This window comes from Antechinus flavipes, chromosome 5 (genome assembly GCF_016432865.1).
Source record: "Antechinus flavipes isolate AdamAnt ecotype Samford, QLD, Australia chromosome 5, AdamAnt_v2, whole genome shotgun sequence".
NCBI lineage: Eukaryota > Metazoa > Chordata > Mammalia > Dasyuromorphia > Dasyuridae > Antechinus > Antechinus flavipes.
This window is the reverse complement of record NC_067402.1, coordinates 108,175,492-108,194,197: the sequence shown is the minus strand read 5'-3', so window position 1 is coordinate 108,194,197 and position 18,706 is coordinate 108,175,492. Positions and strand designations below refer to the sequence as shown.

The 18,706-nt window shown below is 32.9% G+C and overlaps 1 protein-coding gene across 2 annotated transcripts in view; it reads right to left on the bottom strand.

Moving 5' to 3' along the window:
- CNOT4 (CCR4-NOT transcription complex subunit 4) overlaps nt 1-18,706 on the bottom strand; it is a 166,928-nt gene that overhangs the window by 47,071 nt on the left and 101,151 nt on the right. For both annotated transcript variants that reach the window (XM_052001743.1, XM_052001744.1), the window contains exons 4-7: nt 16,914-17,000; nt 15,832-15,933; nt 15,255-15,380; nt 13,044-13,168 (exon numbers count right to left, since the gene is read on the bottom strand). In XM_052001743.1, the coding sequence (XP_051857703.1) occupies nt 13,044-13,168; nt 15,255-15,380; nt 15,832-15,933; nt 16,914-17,000 (440 nt within the window). The remainder of the gene's footprint in view (nt 1-13,043; nt 13,169-15,254; nt 15,381-15,831; nt 15,934-16,913; nt 17,001-18,706) is intronic.

Sequence of the window (18,706 nt, the reverse complement as noted above, 5' to 3'; positions counted from 1 at the left end):
TTTTCTTTTCTTTTTCTTTTTTTTTTAAATATTATCATCAGAAACCTAACAGGACTAATGGTAGCACTCCAATTACAATTCTCATCACAAAGTTTTACTAATGTTGTGTCAATAAAAAAATTAGGGTAACAATTTCATTTGTGATGAATAAAAAAGGATATCATGGTCTAAAATAAACTGTAGTGCAATGAATTCAAAGTACAAAAGAATTCTTCAGTTAGGTTGGAATGAAAGACCAAAGGAAAGGATATTAGAGGAAAATAGGTTTAAAAAAAAAAAAGAAAGAAAGAAAAGAAAGAGACAAGGTAAAACAAGACATAATTTGTAGACTGCAAGATGCAACAAAAAATGATTAATGGGAAGTTGAAATCCAAAATAAGTAAATGAGAGCTCTTAATTGATGTCACTTTTCTCACCAGGTGCATAAAAGAGCTGGCATATATATAACTGCTAAGTTTCTGACTATAGATAAAAAATTGGAAAGATTCTACAATAAATGTTACTCTGACTTTCCAACCCTCCTTTTCCCTCCAACCCCATCTCCCAAAAAAAAAGAAAAGAAGAAGAAAAGGGTGGAGTCTAAAAACCATATACAAGTAAGCTTGGTTTTTATTTCTGGAAAATTTCTGAAACATACTAAAGAGGAAACATTACTAAGAGCCAGCCTAACTTTGTCAAGAAGAAGTCATGTTAAACTAAACTCCTCTTCTTTCTCGATGAGATAACTAGAATAGACCATGTGAATAATTTGGACATAGTTTACTTGGCTTTTCTTTTTTAAAGACTTGCACAAAAGCTTCTACATATTCCAAACTGAATTCCTCACTTTGTACAAACTCCACAGAGTTAAATAAAACCTAAGAGTGACAGTATTTAATTACCTGGCACTTTACATTTGATAGATTTCCATTTGTTAAGAAGGATAAATGTATGTTTTTGTAACTTAATACCAACAACTGTGTTTTTAATCTGAATTTTGTTGTTTCAAATTGTCTTCATTTATTTTTAATTGTTTTAAACAAGTTTTTAAAAATTAATCTCAACTCCAATATCCTCCCAAAGTAAATTTACAATAAAATCCCTGAAAAACGAAGTTTTCAATATCAGCTGCAGTGTGGAGTTTCTTTCACACACACACACACACACACACACACACACACACACACACACACACACACCCTCTTTCTCTCTTTCCCCTCCTTTCTCCTTCCCTCCCCTCCCAACTCACTCCTACACACACACATTCATCATATGCAAAACTATGTCCTTTCTTGCTTTTTAAGATGTCACCTCTCTGGCAGACAATGAGTAGAGTGCTTTCTTCTTCATTTTTTTGGATTCATTATTTGCTGTGTTGCTCTCAAAGGTCTTAAAAGCTTTCAAAATCATCCAGGGTATAAATTGTTCTTCTGGTCCTGCTAACTTCATTCTGTATCAGCACTCAGAAATCTTCCTAATTTCCTCTGAAATTGCCCATTTTATATGGCACAACAATATCCCACTACATTAATAAACAGTATTTTATTTACCTCTCCCTTTCCCCTAGATTCCAATTTTTGGCTACCACAAAAAGAGTTGCTGTAATATTTTTTGCACAAACTTTTTTCCTCTTTTTGGTTTCTCAGGGGGTATAGACTCAGTGGTCATATAATTAGGGCAAAAAGAATATGCAGAGATTGGTAATTTTCTGGGCATTGTTCCAAATTGCTTTTCAGAATAACTGTCCAAGTTTAAGCAAGGACATCACAACTACCAGAGCCTTAAAATATCTCCCCCCCCCAACCCTACTTCCAACATATAGTTTTCTTCTTTTTATCACCTTGCCAATTTAATAGCTATCAGGAAAAACTTAAAAGTTAACTTTAATCTGCATTTCTCTATTAGTAGCTTAGAATATATTTTGTCATGATTGTTAAAAGCTTCAATTTTTTTTTTCATTTAAAAATTGCCTCTATCTTTTGACCACTCAAGCTACTCCTTTCCTAAAAGTTATATACCTTGGTCGTCAGACCTTTTATCAAAAAACCTAGCTGCAAAGATTTTTCTCCATTTTCTGTTTCCCTTCTAATTTTACTAAAAAAATTGTTCATCTTATCTTGTGTAATCCTTTCTATCACTTCCTTAGTCATGATCTATTTGAATCTTTGGGAAAACAAGTATATTAATGTGCTGTTGGTAAAGCTGTCTTGCTTAATTCCTTGGACAGATATTCTGAAAAGCAATTTGAAACTATATCCAATTTGGAAATGTCTGATGCCTTATGTCTATTTGATATGCTTTGTTCTTGTTGTACCCAAATCCAACACCTTTCTACTTTTTTTTTTTGGTGGGGGGAGAATCTTCACATTTTATGTTCCTTAGGTAATAGTACTAGTTTATTACACTCACATACTACAATTAGTTTACCATTCCCCAATCAATAAAGACTAAGTGTACTTAAAAATAATGCAACAAAGAATACTTTCCCAAAGGCTATAAAGAATTTTGTAAAAATTATTGAAAATTTCCCAGTTTTATTCTAAAATAGTTGGATAAAAATCAAAGTTCAATTTGCTCTTGAATAGTTTTTCTCTTTACAATATTCCTATTAAATGAATTTACAAAGATAAAATGGGGGGAGGGGAGAGGTGTGCACCACCATCCATGCAAAGAATATATTCATGTAGAATTTAATTTCAAATCAGACTTAAGATGCTGTTTTAAACTCAATTTCCATCAAAATGCTATCTGGTTGAATACTGTTTATTAATCTAGTTCTTTGTTCTTAGATTTACAAAGACTTGATTTACACATGCACATAATAATTCTAATTGTTATTTCTCTATTCTGCTGTCAATTTTATATTTTTTTATGCATTTAGTTAATTTTGATAAAAGCATCTTTATAAAGAGAGTTGGAGATCTGGTAATAACATTTTCCTTTGTTCCTATATTTCCACCAACTCAACTGCACATTATTTTCCTTGGCATTCTTGGGACTTGGTTTATCTATCTGAATTTTGTCATCACTTTGTCCAATCCAACAGAGTATCCCCTTTTTACTCGACTAGAATAGATTGAATTCATAGATCAATTTGGATAGTAAGCCCATTTGTATTAGAAAAAAATATAATTATTGAATGTCACCTATATTATGAAGATGTTCCTTTCATGCTGTGAAAATGTGCTGTGTGTATCTTGGCAGATTAATTCCCATGTAGAATGATGAATTTTGTCATTTGCTCTATTTTTCTCTTTTTAGCTCTTCTTTCTAATTAAAACGAAGTGCTAGCAATTTTGGAGAATTTACTTCATATATTGTTAATAGCTGATCAATAAATAGTATTGGTTCTCTAGGGTTTTCTGACAATCATTCACAAAGAGAAAATATTTTATAATTCTTAAAAGGTTGTGTTGTATGAGAATTGTTTGTTTTTTAAATGCTTGACAATTCATTTGTAAATCTTTCTGGACCTGAGTTGGGTTTTTTGTGGATTTTTTTTTACATAAGTTCATATATAACTTGTTTAATTTCTCTTTTTCAGGTTCTTAGAGCTATTTTATTAATTTGAAGATTGTCTTAAAAGCAATTTAATCTTTTCCCAGTTTTATTGTCCCATAACTGTGTACAATATTTCACTGTATCTGTAATGCCACAGTTGTGGTAGAATCTTGATGCAATCCATCCATGACTTCTTGTCTTCTACAATTTTTGTCTGTCCTTCCAAAAGTCCCCCAATAAAGTGTCCCAAATCTAACCCAATGTAGCAGAGATATTCTCCTAGATCTGCTGATATTACACGGTGCAATTCTTCTTTGATGTATGACTGACCCAATTGTTTTTCAGTTCCTATATTTGTTTGATGACATCTTTAACGCTGCTTCTCTTGTGCAATTCTTCCTTTTAAAATGCTGCAGCTTAAAAACCCCATGAGTTTCTCCATTACCCTTGGGTGACTTGAAACTTTCATGACTTATATTTATATAAAATTAATGAAAGAACAGTGTTGTTAAAAATGGCCTTTGTTTCATAGAGGAGTGTGGGATTATTAATAGATCTGTACAATTTCTCAAACAGAATTATCCCCTGCTCTTCCAACTCAAATGGGCTAGTTATTTATGATAATTTTCTTTATTTCTTCTTGACAAGTTACAAATCCCTCTTTTTAAAAATTTTCTGAATTTTTTGGGGGGGAGGGAAAGGAAGAGGAGGGGTATTTTGGCTTTGATCACTATCTTTGAAAATTAGGTAAAGTCTTACTGATGGTATATATTTTTTAAAATCAACGCTATTATTCTCTTTTGAAAAATCAACTTTTATTAGTTTGATTTTATTTTAAAATTCTAGTTCCTAAAAAACCTTGGAAGGCAACTAGGTGGTGTAGTAGATATAGCACCAGCCCTGAAATCAGGAGGACCCGAATTCAAATCTGGCCTCAGATAAGCTGTGTGACTCTGGGTAAGTCACTTAAGACCAAATGCCTAAGTGCAATAAATAAATAAATACATAAATAAAACTTGGAGGAGAGAGGAAGGGAGGGGGAAAGGAGGCTGTACATTATATTTTAAGACATTCTAAGTGAAACTGTCCAGATCTATAAAACCAGAGAACAGAGGATTCTATAAAACTAGAAAGTATATATTGATCACCTGAAAAAAGGAATTACAAAAGGAAAAGTTCTAGGAATGTCATAGCCAAAATTCTGAGCTCCCATGTCAAAGAAAAAAATTCTGCAAGCATCCAGAAAGAAGCAGTTCGTGTATAAGGAAATATAGTCAGGAATATAAAACCTGGCAACATCTACTGAGGCGGAGAGAGAGAAGGAAGGAGGAAGAGAGTGAGAAAGAGTACTTGAAATACAATAGTCCAAAAAGCAAAAAATACAGTCTTACAACTATATCCTACAAAGGTGAATATAATCCTGGAGAAGAGAGGGGACTAGCGGATCATCAATGTAAAAGAGGACTTTCAAGCATTTCTGATTCAAAAAAACAAAATACCATCAGAGCTGAGAAGGAACTTTGAAATGGAAATGGAAACCCAGAAAGTAAAACTTATTTGGAAGGACCTATATGATAATACAGTGTTTTCGGAGTGTTCAAGTCTTAAAAGCATACTGAGAGAGTAAGGATTAATTTACTATTTGAGGATTTGAAGAGCTGAAAGAGGAGGATAAGAGGCAAAATACATTAACCTAGAAAGGAGGAAGGAGTAAAATTTGCTGTTTCTCATAAAAGGGGTATAAGAAAGTATACATAAAGGAAGTAATGAATATACAGCATGGGGGCATCAGATGAACTTCACTAATCTGAAACTGACAAGGAAAATTCAACTCACACATATGCAGTTTAAACTCAACAATAGTTGGGATAGAAATGAAAAGAGTTAAGAAAGAATAATATTGGGAAGGAAACAGTCACAAAAAAAAACAAACTTGCTGATCCTAAATTAAGGAATGTCTAAACAAATAAATTAACAGAATGGAATATTACGGTTCTGATCAAAGCAACCAACTATATCTCCACAGATGTCCCATCTATACTGAAAGCATCTGACCTACCTTCTGACAAGTGACTAACAAAAGATGTAGGAACATATATTTTTAGAAAATGGACACTTTATGTATTTGTTTTCCTTGACTAGAGTTATATTACAAGAAAATTTTCTCCCTTTGTTTTTCTCAATTTATGAAATTCAGAAGAAGAAATATTTATCTTTAAACCGTTATCCATGATGCTAATTTAATTTTAAGTACTTATCAAGACCATCTTCTGCAGGGTCTTATCTGATACCCCAGATCCTTCTCCTATAAGGTTTATCATGTATCAACTCTGTATGGATCCGATAGGTACCTCTTTCTCCCAAAGCCAATTACCCTCATGACTTTACCATCTCTGTCCACTATTACTATATATATCTCAACCACTCAAGCTGAAAAACCTGAATTCAATGATTCATTCTTTTCTTTCATCCATACTTCATGTGTTCATTTTTCCCCCCTTTGGAAAGTGTTTCATAACTACTCATTCCTCTATCTCCAACAACACAAACCAGAAAGTATCAGGAAGGAAAGATTTCTGGCCCAGGAAGTTCAAGGAAAAGTTGCATAAAGGGTGGTATGTGACTGAAATCTTTAATAATGGGTAGGATTTCTAAAATCAGAAAATGAGGGAAAGACATAGAATACAATGACTAATGAGATGGAGCAAGGAATCAAAGAGTAGGAATGATGGATATGATTTAACAGAAGCATAAGGTATAGTAGGATAACAAAGGACAGCAAATTGGCAAAAATGACAAAAGACAGAAATAGTAAATACTAAAGTGTTTTGGAAAGACAAGTATACTAACATGTTTATTAGTAAAGTTGTTTTATTTAAAAGAAGAAGGAAGGTGGCAGTGGCAGCAACATTACACACCAAAATATTTAAAGCAGTGTATTTTATGGTTTGTTGGTGGTTGTCCTTCAAGCTCAAAGAGGATTCCAAAAAAATGGCATCGCTATTTCAGGATCCCTATATCATTTGGTATAATGTGTCCAACTGTGATTGATCAAAACAGTACAACTTTAGAAAGCTCTACCACAGGTTGGACACAAATAGTTCACGTGAACATCTGCACTGAGATGTCTCTAAATTTGTGCATCTTATATTCCTTTTGAAATAATGCAATTCTATTTTACTCGGAGAACACAGTGTCTTCTTGGATGTGGATACTTCATGCTAGGCAGTCCTGTGCCAATGGCTCCCATGTGTCAAGAGAGTCTAAAAGTCTGGGGCCACTAAGTACTGCAGTCAAAAGAGTGCCAGGCATGGAGTCAGGAAGGCTTATTCCTGATCTCCAATTTGGTCTCAAACACTTACACTAGCTGTGAGACCCTGGGAAAGTCATTAACCCTGTATGCCTAGATACATTTTGTATAGCAAAGAAAGGATGTCCAATTATTAGGGAATGGCAGTACATGAATTGAACATCCTGAAGATATCTCAAAATCAACATACCAAAACAAAATATAAAAGAAAATGTACTGTTAGAAACAATAAATATGACTGAAGCAGGCAAGAGTAGAAAGACTTACACGAATCAATGCAAAGTAAAATAAGCACAGCCAAGAAAACACTACATGAGTACAATTTAAATGGAGGGGAAAAGCCCACCATAAAACAAATGAATGTTTCATAAATACAAAGAATAACCTGAGCCCAAAAGAAGAAGTATGAGAAAGCAGCCCCTCCTACCCACATACTTCAGTTTACTGAAAAAGGGTATAAGGATATGGAATACTGCATATATTATGAGAAATTTTCAATATATTAATTGGTTTTGCTGAATCTGTGTTTTCTTTTTGCTCTTTTATTTTATCAAAACTTAAACTCAATGGCAAACTCAAAGAACAAACACAAATTATGAAAAATATTAAAGCAACTCAGAAGAAATACATGTCAACAACTGAGGATGACAGGGCTTGAACAAAGGTTGCTTGTATTCATAACTCTAATGCCACTTGTGAACTGCTCCTACAACAGCTTTTAAACTGAATTCACACATATGTCTTTCTTCCCCTCTTCTTCTTCCTCCTTTAATTTTCCATGGGTAAGAGCTGGATACAATATATCAAAACTGTGATAATTAAAGGATCTCCCCACCCCAAATTAATCTGAACAATTCATTTCCTTTTCATGCAATTATAAGTTATGACTTTCTATCAGCAATGCTAATGGATCCATTTCTTTCATTCATTCTTCCAATTATTCAATTATCTACTACATTAAAGCTAAGAATTCCAGTGTACAACAACCAAGATGAAAATGCTTAGACCTAATCGCAGGACTTTTACCCAAGATGAAAGCCTAAACAAAGAGAAACTGCTGATCTCTTAAAGGGAAAGAGGAGAATAAAAAGGAAGGAAAGAAGAGGAAGAGGGACAAGGAAAGGGACAGGAAAGAAATACATACCAGAGACTATATCATGATCAAGAAATCTAATAAGAAACTAATGTGACTTCTATTTCGGGATTATGCAAAAAGTGAGATAGAAGGTAGTGGACAAAAGAAAAGCAAACTGCCTGCAAAGCCAACAACTCAGAAATCTAGCATGACAAGTAAGATCTATAGTCTACAGAGTTCTGTGATCAGAAGCAACAAAAGTAAGCAAAGTCCCTAAAGAAAATCCCAGGGAAGTCAGAGAGCTAGAGCAAAATCCGAAAGTACCACGGAAGGAACATTAGGAACCCTAGGGAACAACAATGTGATGGTCTGTCTCTAATGGCCAAAAAACCTCATGGGATCTAGTGTTCTGAGCTGTCATAGGAAGACCTGAAGCTGGCACAAAGCCCCAGTTCAGGAACTAAACCAGAGAAAACACTAATTTTTGTAGATCCCAATAAGCAAGAAATTATAAATGTGAACAATTAGTGTATTGATTCAAAGGAAAAAATGAATCTTCCACAAAGACATTAATACAAAGAAGAAAGGAAGCATCTCAAAGCAATTAAAAGAACAAACTGCTGAAAATAGGAAGTAGTAAATTTTATCTAAGAAATGGATCCCTGAAAACCAGAATACATCTAGCATACATCAATGAGACAAAAAAATACTCAGACACAAGTAAAACACTAGAAGTGAAAGATATTTGATATCAAAAATAAAGTGATCAGGGGAGGGGGAAAGGCAAGGAGAGAGATAATTTATCTATCTGAAAAATCCCGAAGTTCACACAAAATAAAATAATGATTAAGAAAACCAATGATCAACTAAAGTTTCCATCCCATAACTCTATTCTATCCACCCTCTGAAGAGCAGAAGAGACATTTGTAATGTTCGACACTCTTAAGGCAGCAAGAGTGAAGGATTCCCCTAGTAAAGCATTAGGGTGCTCAGAAAGCCAAACAGTGGTTAAAAAGCAATAAGGTGGGTGGTCAATAACAAGTTCAGGGATGTGTAATACAAGCTCACAGGTCCAAAGCATCTAAGGTCCCCTTACACTCCCTGCAAATATATTAAGGATTCTCAATACCAGAGCTCTGAACCTCAAAGATCCAAGCAGCCCTAGCCTCAAAAAGAGAAGTTCACCACAATACTATTTAACAAGATGAAATAAGGATGACTGCCCTACACAAGAGCACAAAAACCAGGGCAGGGGAGTGGAGTGGGTGAACCTGGCCTTGGCTCAAAGTTTCGGTCAGAAATAAAAGTCTAAGACGAGTGAATAAAATGTGATTCAATATCAAAAAAAGGTTGCTAATTTATGGCAAGTATAAGCAGAAACTCAAAGGAAACTCAGTATTTCATTACTACTAAGAAGAAAATTAGATTTTAAAAAAGGGGAAAAAAAGCTCTGAAGGAAAAACTTAGAAGAATAAGTAATTTAGAAAAGTATCTGGGGTAATTTTAACCAATATTGTCTCTAAAATATTCTAAGAGATCAAACAGAAATCAATGACTCCAGGAAACAGCAAGAAAAATTCTTAGAACAAAATCAAGAGTTGGGGGAAAAAATATGACATATCATAAAACAAATATCCTACAAAATAGATCAAGAAGATATTGGTTTAACATCACTGGATTCCCTAAAATCTAGGATTTTAAAAAAAACAAATCACTGGACACTATATTTTTAAAAATTCTTAGTGAAACTTCACAAATCTATTAGAACCATAATGTAAAGATAGAAATTATCTCCTGAAAAGACTCATAGAAGTAAAGATTCAGAAATGCCACCAAAATCCTAAACTTCCATAACAGAAAAAAAAAATTACTGTAAGAATTCAGAAACAAGCAATTCAAATACTAGGAATCTGCAGTCAGCATCAGACAAGACACAGCCGCTTCTATTAAAAACCAGAGGAGATCTCGGAGAACAATATTCCAAAAAAGGCAAAATGGTTTGCAACCAAGGGAAAAAAACAGGATTTTAACAGACTTTCGAGTACTTCTACTGAAAGGCAAGAACTGAGGGTAAGACTTTAAAAAAATAAATACAAAAACTATAAAATATAATACTAATATTCAGATGATTTTCAAAGGATAATAAGCAAATGAAACAGGAAAAACACAAGTCCTAAGGATGATATGCTTTTATTTGGGGGATTTATTTATTCTGGGAATCTGAAAAGGGAATACGAAAGGAGTGTGAGTAAATATAATATTATAGAAGGGAGCAAAAGGAAAAAGACCTCGCTAATTTTTATAATTAAGATGAACAAGACAAGCATACGAATATGAACTGAAGAAAGGAACAGATATCAAATGGACTTCACATATCTGAAATAAAGTTGAATATACAGACAAGAACATATATTCCATAACATGCGCTGCACACACGCGCACACACACATACGCGCACACACACACAGAATTAGGTGTACAAATATATCAAATTTAATAAGGAAATAACTGTGGGATGAGGAAATGGGAGTTAAGGAGGAAAATACTGAGAGAGAATAGAAGCAAATAAAACAAACTTTGATCTTGGATGAAGGTGGGAGAGGGAGAGGGAAGAACCAGACTATAATAGAGTTCCTATCAAATGAGGAATGACTGAACAAATTATAGTAAACAAATGTCATGAGTATTCTTGTATCAAAAGAAATGATAAGCAATGATGTCAGCAAATCCTGGGCAGTATGAATTGATGCAGAATGAAGTAAGCAAAAACAATTTACACAAGGACACCACCATTGTAAGAAAAACAACTTCAAAAGACTTAAGAACTCTGTTCAATGCAATAATTAACTATCTCTAGAGAACTTTTGAAGAAGTAGGATGCCCTCTTCTTGTCAGAAAAGTGACAGTCACAAAGTACAGAAAGAATGTTTTTGTATTAGGCCACTGTGTAGATTCATTTTGCTTGATTATGCTTACTTATTAAACAAAGGGTTTTTTGTTTTGTTTTGTTTTGTTTTTTTAATTTTCCCAGATTTTAATTGGAGGAAGGGATTTTGGAAAAAGGGTAGTCAGTGATGCCCTCCCCCCCAAAAGGGTCATTATAAACATTTTTTTACAATGCACAGAAGAGAACAGAAGGAAGTTCAGAAGGAAGCACAGACAAGCAGGACAGTTTTGAAAGTAACGTGTGGAATTTATTATATACTTTTTTTTTTTAAAGCAAGCTGTATGAAATGGAGATTCATGGTTTCATATACAATCCTCTTTTCATGTTCTGCTGTCTATGTTGAAATGCTTTGGGGGGGATTTTTAAATTCAGGATAAAAAAATAAAATTATTTTTAAAAAAAATCTAATGGTAGATTGTCACAGTGGGGGTTCCCACACAGATGATATCCCTGAATCCTAACTTAGATAATTCATAGCAGGAACAATCAGCAGCAGCTGGATCACAGGATCAGGGCAGCAGTGGAGAGAGGCACATCATGAAGCTGCGGTGATATTTCCCTGTCCTGATATGATCACAGGTTGGGCCAGAAGTAGATGTCATTTAGAAGCAGCATCAAGGAAGAAAGTGCTACAGAAGAAAATCCATTTTGTCAGTCTTACTGACAATTGTGACAGCATTCACTCACCTGATTCCGTTTTTTTATTACTCAAAGTATTTTATGCTTATTGCTAGTCAGTAGTTAAGTACCAATCTACAAAGCTACATTTTCAATATGTAAGAAATATGCACACAAATTCTAGACGAGAAATACATAGTTTAAATAATATAAGTTATTAGGAAACATCTAGAAAGGAAAAACCTTTTTATCGTAATTTCATTCTTGCCCTAAGTGCTTCAGATGGCAATATTCATAAAAGAGTAATAATACATGTTTAATATATTTTTTAAAAGGGTAAGGAAGGAGAAGAGGAAGGTGAAAAGGAGGAAAGGATCAAAGGGAGAAAAATATATCCATTCAGCTCATTATTCTTGGGACTTAATTTTATTCATCTTTGATGTAAATATAAATTTCTCATAATTACAATATAGTACGTATGCTCTGCCCTGAGATCTGTAATACATAACAACACTAGGTTGATACTATTGCATTAACCTTTAATATCCAAAGATAATAAATTAACAATGACTTCATAGTCTAACTTTTAAGTACAAGAAAAGTATTCTGATAATCCGTATGTTGGTCAGAGATAAATCTGAACAAAGGCTTTCACATACTAATATATATTGGCAATAAAACTATATTTCAGAATTGGACACCGAAATGTCAACAATTTTAATTCTGGTAACGTATATATAAAAGAAAAAAAAACTCAGTGTCCTTGAATTACAAGAAATGTTGCTTATTTAAAATGAAGACTAACAGAATTTTGAAGTGATATCTCTGCTAAAATAGAATACAGACCTGACTACTTAAACTTAAGATATTTTAGGCTACAGTACAACCCAAAGAAAGGTCTTACACATTAATACTATGTTCTGATGGACAAAAGCTATACATAGTGTTATGCACCAAAATAAAATAAATGTCATCCAATTCATGGTAAATGCTACAGGTTTGTATAAACACTGAAGCTATACAAATCCACTTAGAACCCTGTGATAAAAACAGTATTTTCGTTAAGGCAAATGAGGTTCTGGAATACAATATCTCTATCTATGGAGAATACATTCTACAGATTCCCAAGAAAAAATCCTTGAAATTTTTATAGATATGGATATGTGTATTTATATAAAAATATAGATATACACACACATATGGCAAGTAGAAAACTGTGATCTATATATAGAAATATCTATAGATGCAGAAATATATCTATCACAGTTTTCCACTTGCCCTGCTAAAACTCAATCTTTTCCATAGAATTTTCAATTCTTGTGATTGGATAAAGAATAAAGCATCAATTAGGTGCCAATCATATTCTGAACAACTGCCAATCTTCCTTTTAATAGAGAGGGTGATACAGCACACCAGCCAGTAAGAGGGAGGGGCTGTAGTGGCAAGGCGTAGTAAGACCATCAGATATTTGAAACAGCCAATCCTAAATCAGCAAATCAGGAAGGTTTCTTGAATAGTAAAGGAATTCTGCATGGAAAGGACAAATGTTAGGCCTGTCACAAAGTACTGTGCTTAAAAAGCATAGAATAAAAATCAAGTACTTAAGCATATACCTCTGCAGTGGCGTCACTTTGTTCTTATTCTTGTCAACGGAACCCGTAGATAACTGAAGAAAATTGGGGTTTAATTTATATAATTCTTGAAGTAGCTTCTGTTCATACTCTTGGTGTTTACCCGCCTGGTGGAAAAAGAAAATAAAACTGCAATGGCATTCATATATTAGCTGCTATGAAATATTCCATCTTTCTCCTAGAAGCTTAAAGACACCAATAATACCAGATTTTTCCAGCCAAAGACAAACTGGCAAACTTTCTAAATTAAGGCAATTTCTTTCCTATTAAATATACATGATATATAGCAAAAAGAAACAACAAAGGAAATATTAATTTATTTAGAAACAATTCATTATTTACATAATAACTTTAAGACTCAGGAAAACAAAGCCAAGCATTGTTTAATCAAAGTTCTTTAAAGTAAAAATAAAATGTAATTTCTAACAATTTAATTATTTAACATTTTTTGACATTTAAAAAACATTATGTAGCATCAAATTAACGCAAAATAAAGTAAAATTTCATCAAATAGACCTGCTTCTCATCTGTTGTTTCAGTCACCAAGTCCCAAAAGAAAAACATCTTAACAAGTCTCAGATAATATGATTAAATTATCCAAGAAAGCAGAAAACTTGGGAGAGTAATAGGGAGGTGTAGAGCACAAGGAAAAGGGAAAATATAGAGAGAACTTAACTCAGACAATTAGAAGCAAATAGTAAATGTTTACAGTACTCATTTTACTATGTGTAGATACAACAGGTTGGCAGGAAATATAAATTACTTTAATATTTTGTGCAAAGTTAAGTACTGCTTACTTTTGTTCAGTCTGATGATGGTAAAGTCTAATAAATAGCTGAACAAAAACTAAAGAAAGATAATGGCATTTATGTGACTACATAATCTATTTTTTAAAAAATCTATATTTTTTGTAATGTTACTCTTTATTCTGAGGCCCCTTAGGTCATACATATATACTTTCCATTCACATTTTCTTATCTATTCTATTTAGAATAAAATATTGAATTTCCTCTCGAAATAAAAGAAAAAGCTCTTCAAATTTGTTATGATAGTTATAGAATATTTTAATATATAGTTATAGAATACTTTAAAAGGAAGAAACACTTCTGGAGTGATATTTATACTATTTCCAAAAAAAGGTTAACGAAATCTCTGATGAACTAAGACTGACTCTATAAAGCATTCAGTGCTTCTAGAGATACAAACTCCAAAAGTTTAAAAGCTTTGAAAATTCCCCCTTCACAAGGGGGAAAACTTCCTTTAAATGATTACTGAAGATTGTTTATCAAAATATCTCAATAGGGGCAGCCCATATAATACATGTTAAATCTTATTATTACCAGGCAGTGGTCAAAACAGGCAGTTTTCAAAAACTGCTTTAAATAAGCAAATTAGCTGAAGTCATTTGGTATATTTTATGATGCAAAATCTAGATGTCAGCAAGTCTTCTTTGGATGCCATCCAAGAAAACTTTCCTAAGACTCATTTTTAATATTGCTTCTAATCCCAAAGACAACATAAGATTGTACTATATTTTTTTTATGGAGGGATTTAAACTGCAATTCCAAAGTCAAAGAAGATAAACTTTTCTCAATGAAAATTAGCAATACACTCTTCATTCTAATTAGACTTGCTCTAGGTTGATGTGAAGAATGAAAGGTAGCAATGAATGCCCCCCACCTTCTAAAAGAGAAGTATTCCTGCAAAAGTCCACAGCCACAAATCTGAAGTCCTCATCTACAATAGGGAAGTACAGCATTATATTTTGGTATAATCCTCATGTAATGTGATGTCTTTTCAAGATTTTCACTTCTAAAGAATATTTATACTATAAATTAAAAGGAGACAGGAGAGGAGGAAAAGTGAAAGAACATAGGACATTAAGCATTCAATTCACTTTTTCATAGGATACTAATTCAATGAACACTTGAAGAGAGAACATAACTCTCTAAAACATCATCTCCCTATCTTGATGGTTATATTTTCTAAGACACCATGTAAAAAAACACAGATAAGAAAAAACCTAACTATTGGGCATGACATCCTACTAAGATTACACTTTGCTGATAACATTATTCAACATTACATATTTTTAAAATAAAGATTTCTACTTTTGAAGGAAATCATTTAACAAAAAATAAAAACTAAGGGTTGCTCTCTCTGCAAAGCTGGCAATTCATACTGCTTTACTACCTGCATTTCCTCTTTTGTGAAGCTAGCTGCTTCATCCCCCAATTCATGTAGATACATACAGTCCGGTTTTGGACACTGCATATTCTTTAGGAAGTAACTGCAGTATTTTGTTGTACCTAGAGAAGCCTGTCGGAAAAAAAAAAAGAAAAGATTTGAAGATCACAAGAAGGACAACAATACAAGTTGAAAAACATATGCCAATGTATATTTCAGAAAAGATTCCATAAGAAATTTGGCTGGTATGGACATTTGTTTTGCTTGACTTGACACTGATACTGCTTGCCTTTTCAGTAGATGGGAGAAAGGGTAGGAGGGAGAGAAAGTGTAACTCAAAATTTTAAAAGAATGTTAAAATAATTTTGATGGGGGTGAAGGGTAGAGACCTGATTCACAATTATTCTATCAAAAAAGATTCCTGTAGAAATTAGCAATTGCCTAATTAGATTATCCTTGTCAGGCATTAATATTAATGAATTATAACAGACACATTGTTTTGAAACTTGATATATAAAATCTGTCCAGTAAATAAATTATATTTTGGCCCAAAAAATAGGTCATCAAAAAGAATTTATATTACCTTAAGTGTTCTGCCATCTACTACTACGTTGTTGACACACTGTATGGCTCTGAGAGCATCTTCTGACCGGATATAGGTGACATAAGCACTGGCACTTGGACCCTAAAGTGAAAACATCCCATCCCACTGTCACAAATACTAAATCAAGACAATAACAAAAGACTTCTATTACAATGATGAGAAAGAATTTAGGACAATTTATTTGAAAAACTTTAAATAATGAATGTAATTTTCGATCAAAAGAAAGTTTAAAAGTCCAATTGAAAGCAGAAATTTTGAACTTTTAGCTATTTAATTCAACCTTTTGATTTAAACCTAGAAAAATTAAATGACCTGCCTATGACCACACTGTAAGCAAAATTAAGATCTTGAACCCAGAGCCTTCAATTCCAAATCAAGTACTGTTTTTTCTTTAGTATCTCTTCTGTTCAATATAATATGCATATCTTTATCTAGACTATGCCCTACATAAGAATCTGAGTCAATGTCATTTGATCTGCAAAAAATAAATTAAAATCACAGGTCTTGATTTAAGTTTTAAATAAAATTTTCAAATATAATAAAAGTGGCTCTTATAGCAAATTTTGTATAACTTTGACAATAATTTCCAACTTTCCCTCCCCCCATGTAAGCACATAAAATAAAAACAGATAAGGCATGCTTAATTAGTCTTATCTTAAAAATGAAAATTAAGATTATCTATCCTAATACCAACAATATTAAAATTTCAATGTCTGAAGCCTGTGCCAGTTGGCAGAAGTATTCTAAGCTAATTTCAATAAAAAGGTTGAACTTTTTTTTTTCCATCATCTTTGCTGTTAACGAATAGAACAGGAAATACTTAGGTGTAGATGCCATTACAAATAATTGTATACCAATAGAGGGTGCTATTTAACATCTCTGAACCAAAACATCCATTCATTCAAATTCCCAAACTAATCTTCAAAAATGAAATAAATTTTAATAATGAACCACCACCTTTTAGAAACAGAATGACTAGTAGCCTATGTTATGACTAAGGTTTGAACAGAAAAAAAGAGAAAGGGGGAAAAAAAAAGATAAAGATCCCTAAAATTAGTTACCTGTGAGCCTGCATATGATGTACTATTATTGATGACAACTTTATGTATTTTACCAAACTTCCCAAAATATTCTGGTCGTTTTAAAACCTACAAGAGAAAAAAGATATAATGGTATGTGTTTATATCACTACAAAAAGGAAATAAAAATTAAAATTTTCTCCACTTTTACAAATAAAAATTAACATATACTACAAAGTTTAAATGAAATGATATCAAACCCAAATTAAAAGTGTATCAATTATCCAATGTGATTATATCAAAAGTCATGTGGAAAAAACATAGTTGCCAGGAGAGGATGGTCTTAAAAGTGGAGGGTATTTGGATTTTGTTTTTAACTTTTATCTTTGCCAAGAGTCATTGATAAAGAAAATCAAGTACTAACCATATTGTAAGTATAAATATAAATCTCAGGACAAAAGGCATTCAGCAATTCAAACTGATATATTAAAGGAGTTTTTTCCTTAAAATAAACCTGCTCTTGTATTAGTAGGACAATGTGGTATACCGAAGGTGATATCATAAGATCTATCTATGTTTTACTTGAGCATCCTTTCTATACTACTTTGCTATAAAGCACAGTCACTTCACCACACCCCTGGCCAACAGACAGATACATACACACACATACACACGCATACGCATACACACACACACACACACACACACACACACACACACACACACACATACTACTCTGTCTTTTCTCTGTCTCTCCTTCTCTCTCCTTCTCCCCCTACCCCTTCTCTCCTCTCTCTTTCCCTTCTCTCTCTCAAATTAAAAAGCCTTAGCTTACTGATTTCCAGCTAGGAAGAACAAACTACCTCTAGAGAAATCTATTCTGTTTTTGAATTGTTCTGTTAGGTATGTTTTCCATATAACAAAGCCTACATATGTAGCAAGACCAACACAACTTTTAACTTCTATAACACCTTCATTATGTACCCCACATTTATATAAGATTTTTTAAAAAGTATGGTTTTGCTTCTAATATTTTGGTAAATGCAAGTACTATCAAAGACTCTTAAAATATTACCATATTGTATAATACTGTATGACATAGCATATCTAAATGCATATACACATAATATAGGATTAATAAGGCTATATGAATAATAAATAATATCATATAACTAAGCTATATGAATAATAATTCCTTGCTAGGATCTTTGTATATAGGGATTTTATTACCCCTAACCTATGGCATCTGAGTCAATGTTTCACATGGAAAATTCTGGAGGGAAAAATATATGCATGCATACATATACCACATACATATATGAACACCTCTATAAGGAATTGCTCGCTTAAGAACAACATAAGGTCATTCTCCTCACTTGGTAGAAAACTGGAATGTATCCCACTGATATTAATTTTCCAATGCATTTTGTTTTCATACCTAAAACCAGTTGAAAGGTCTCCCTTATTTGGGATAACTTCATAGATGGTATGTCTATCTGGGTCCAATGAGCCTCAATGCCTCTGGCATCTCAGATAAAAACTTATTTTTCCCTTGTTAGCTAACCTGGAGGAATATTCTATTTTCATTTCCTCATCCTCCCTCAAATAATTACTGCACTCAAATATCCCTAAGTGCAAATTTAAGATCAAAAGTAGCAGATCACACCTTGCTCACACCACACCAACCTGGAATTACAGAAAAAGAGGTAAAGAATCTCTATAATACTACAAATCACAAATCAATACAATTATTTGACTAAGACAAATACAGAAGGGCAACTTTTACTTCCATGATCCTCCAATTTCAAGGTACTATGGGATTTTAATAATAACAA